We start from the raw sequence: 2416 nt of genomic DNA, 5'->3' as shown, positions 1-2416 counted from the left end.
GCTTTTTTTTTTTTTCCAGGATGATTCTTGACAATTCTAAAAATATATCTGTTATTTTTATTGTTTCGTTTTGTACCACATTCTCTTTTGCCAATGTGAAAACTGCCCCCCCAAAAAAAGTGTGATGAGGTTGGGGGTTGTGGCTGGAGGGGCCTGGCCAGGGGGGGTGGGGACAGAGGGGGACACGGTTCACACACCCATGTTGCAAAAACCAGAGGTATTTTCTATCTCCCTTTTTTATTTCATGGTTGTTTTTTTGGTTTGTTTTGGTTGTTGTTGGTTTTTTTGGTGGGTTGGTTGGGGGTTTTTTTTTGGTTTCATTGTTTTATTTTTTACCTCTTTATGTATATGTAGGGAATTTATAGGAAAATATGTACTTTATTGAATAAATTTTAAAAACTAAAATATATTTTATTTTAAAAAGAAAATAACGGACCTTTAACCTTACATGGCTAAAGTACTGATTATATATTTGCTGAGCTGACTTGACGGTTATGAAAATTGTATCAAGAGTTTTATTTTTTGACTTCAAAGCCTTCTTAATAAAGACTTTTTACTATATATGAACTCATCTGCTCCCTACGGTGTCTCACTGCCTCTCGGTGTCCTCAGGCCTGGGCACCCTGCTCTGCCTTTGGACTGTGTCCATCTGTCCCTACGTCTGCCCATGGTTGGCTTTTCCCAGTGTTTGCTTCTCTGCTTCCCATGTGCTGGGGGCATGGAACATCCTGCAAACCCCACGGGGTGCAAGGCTGGGTGGAGTGATGGGGAATGAGATGTCTCCAAGTTAGAGAGATGTGGAAGTGATGGCTGAGCCCTCAGTGGATGAGGAACTGGGAGGTCACACTCAAAGACTTGGGGTTGATGGCTTGTGGTCCCAGTGGAGACCAGTGGCAAGTGGTGTCCTCACAGGTTGGGTTGGAACTGGTGCTGTTTGACATCTTTGATGGTGACATGGATGGTGGGATTGAAGGACCCTCAGCAAGTTTGCTGAGGACACCAGGTTGTGTGGCCTGGTGACACTGGAGGGAAGGGAGGTCCATCCAGAGGGACCTGGACAGGCTGGAGAGGGGGGCTGTGCAGGCTGCATTCAGTTCAGCAAGGCCAAATGGAACCATGCAGATGGGTCAGGGCAATCCCAAGCACAAACACAGGCTGGGTGGAGAATGGATTGAGAACAGCCTTGAGGAGGACTTGGGAGTGTTGGGTGATGAGAAGCTCAACATGAACTGGCACCGTGCCCTGGAGCCCAGGAACCACCCATGTCCTGGGCTGCACCAAAAGCAATGGGACCAGTAGGTCCAGGGAGGTGATCATCCCCTCTGCTCTGGTGAGATCCCCTGCAGGGCTGGGGCCAGTTCTGGGGTCCCCAACACAAGGAGGACCTGGAGATGTTGGAGCAAAGCCCTAGGAGACCATGGAGATGATGGGAGGGCTGGAGCAGCTCTGCTCTGGAGCCAGGCTGGGAGAGTTGGGGTGTTCAGCCTGGAGAAGAGAAGGCTCCAGGGAGACCTTAGAGCAGCTTCCAGTGCCTGAAGGGGCTCCAGGAAAGCTGGGGAGGGACTTGGGACAAGGGCAGGGAGGGAGAGGACAAGGGAGAAGGGATGAAAAGCGGGAGAGGGAGATTGAGGTGAGACATGAGGAGGGAATTGTGGAGTGTGAGGGTGGTGAGAGCCTGGCCCAGGTTGCCCAGGGAAGCTGTGGCTGCCCCATCCCTGGCAGTGTTGAAGGGCAGGTTGGATGGGGCTTGGAGCAGCCTGGGCTGGTGGGAGGTGTCCCTGCCCATGCAGGGGGTGGGGCTGGGTGAGCTTTAAGGTCCCTTCCACCCCAACCCAGCTGGTGTTTCCATGCAAACACCCCACACGTGCCCCTCCCTGCACCCAGCAGCTGTGGTGCTTTTTGCCTCCAGTCTCGTGGTGCTGGTTGTGGCACATCCCACTGTGCCCAGGCCCTGGGGCACCTGACAGAAAATGCTCTTGACCCCCTGGAGAGCGGGGGGTACCAGGTAAAGCTTCTCAGGATGTTCCAAGGGGAGTCTTCAGGTGCTCCCTATGGGGATTCTCAGGGTGTCCCGAATGGGGAGTGGGGGGCGTCTCGAGGTGCCCTTGGGGTGTCTGAGCTGGGGTGGACCTTGTGGTGCTGCAGCGGGTGGGACCGTTCCCAGCACCTCCAGGAGCTCCATGTGGGGCAGAGCGGGAAGGGGCGGGGCCCATAACCCGCCCTGTCCCCAATTAGCGGCAATTAGCGGCCATAAAGGGGCTGCAGGCAGAGGGAAGGGCAGTTCCCGCAGCCGGGGGTGGCACCATGGCCGCAGGGAACCCCTACGTGCAGGTGAGGGGCTGGTCCTGGGGGGCTTGTGCCTCCCCCGGGGGGCTCAGCACCTCGGGTGGCCGCAGGTGCCGCGGCCTGAGTGTCC

At 54.6% G+C, this 2416-nt stretch overlaps 1 protein-coding gene and 1 pseudogene across 1 annotated transcript in view; both read left to right on the top strand.

Moving 5' to 3' along the window:
- The window catches only part of MEX3D (mex-3 RNA binding family member D), a 6927-nt gene extending 6903 nt beyond the window's left edge, over positions 1-24 (top strand). The window contains exon 4 of the mRNA XM_010003427.1: positions 20-24. Coding sequence (XP_010001729.1) covers positions 20-24 — 5 coding nt within the window. The remainder of the gene's footprint in view (positions 1-19) is intronic.
- Positions 25-2304: 2280 nt separating this feature from the next.
- LOC104393902 overlaps positions 2305-2416 on the top strand; it is an 11578-nt pseudogene continuing 11466 nt past the window's right edge.

This window comes from Chaetura pelagica, unplaced genomic scaffold, assembly GCF_000747805.2.
Source record: "Chaetura pelagica isolate M959 unplaced genomic scaffold, ChaPel_1.0 scaffold498, whole genome shotgun sequence".
NCBI classification, from domain to species: Eukaryota; Metazoa; Chordata; class Aves; order Apodiformes; family Apodidae; genus Chaetura; species Chaetura pelagica.
Note: the sequence above shows the minus strand (reverse complement) of the source record. Positions and strands in the feature narration are given on the sequence as shown.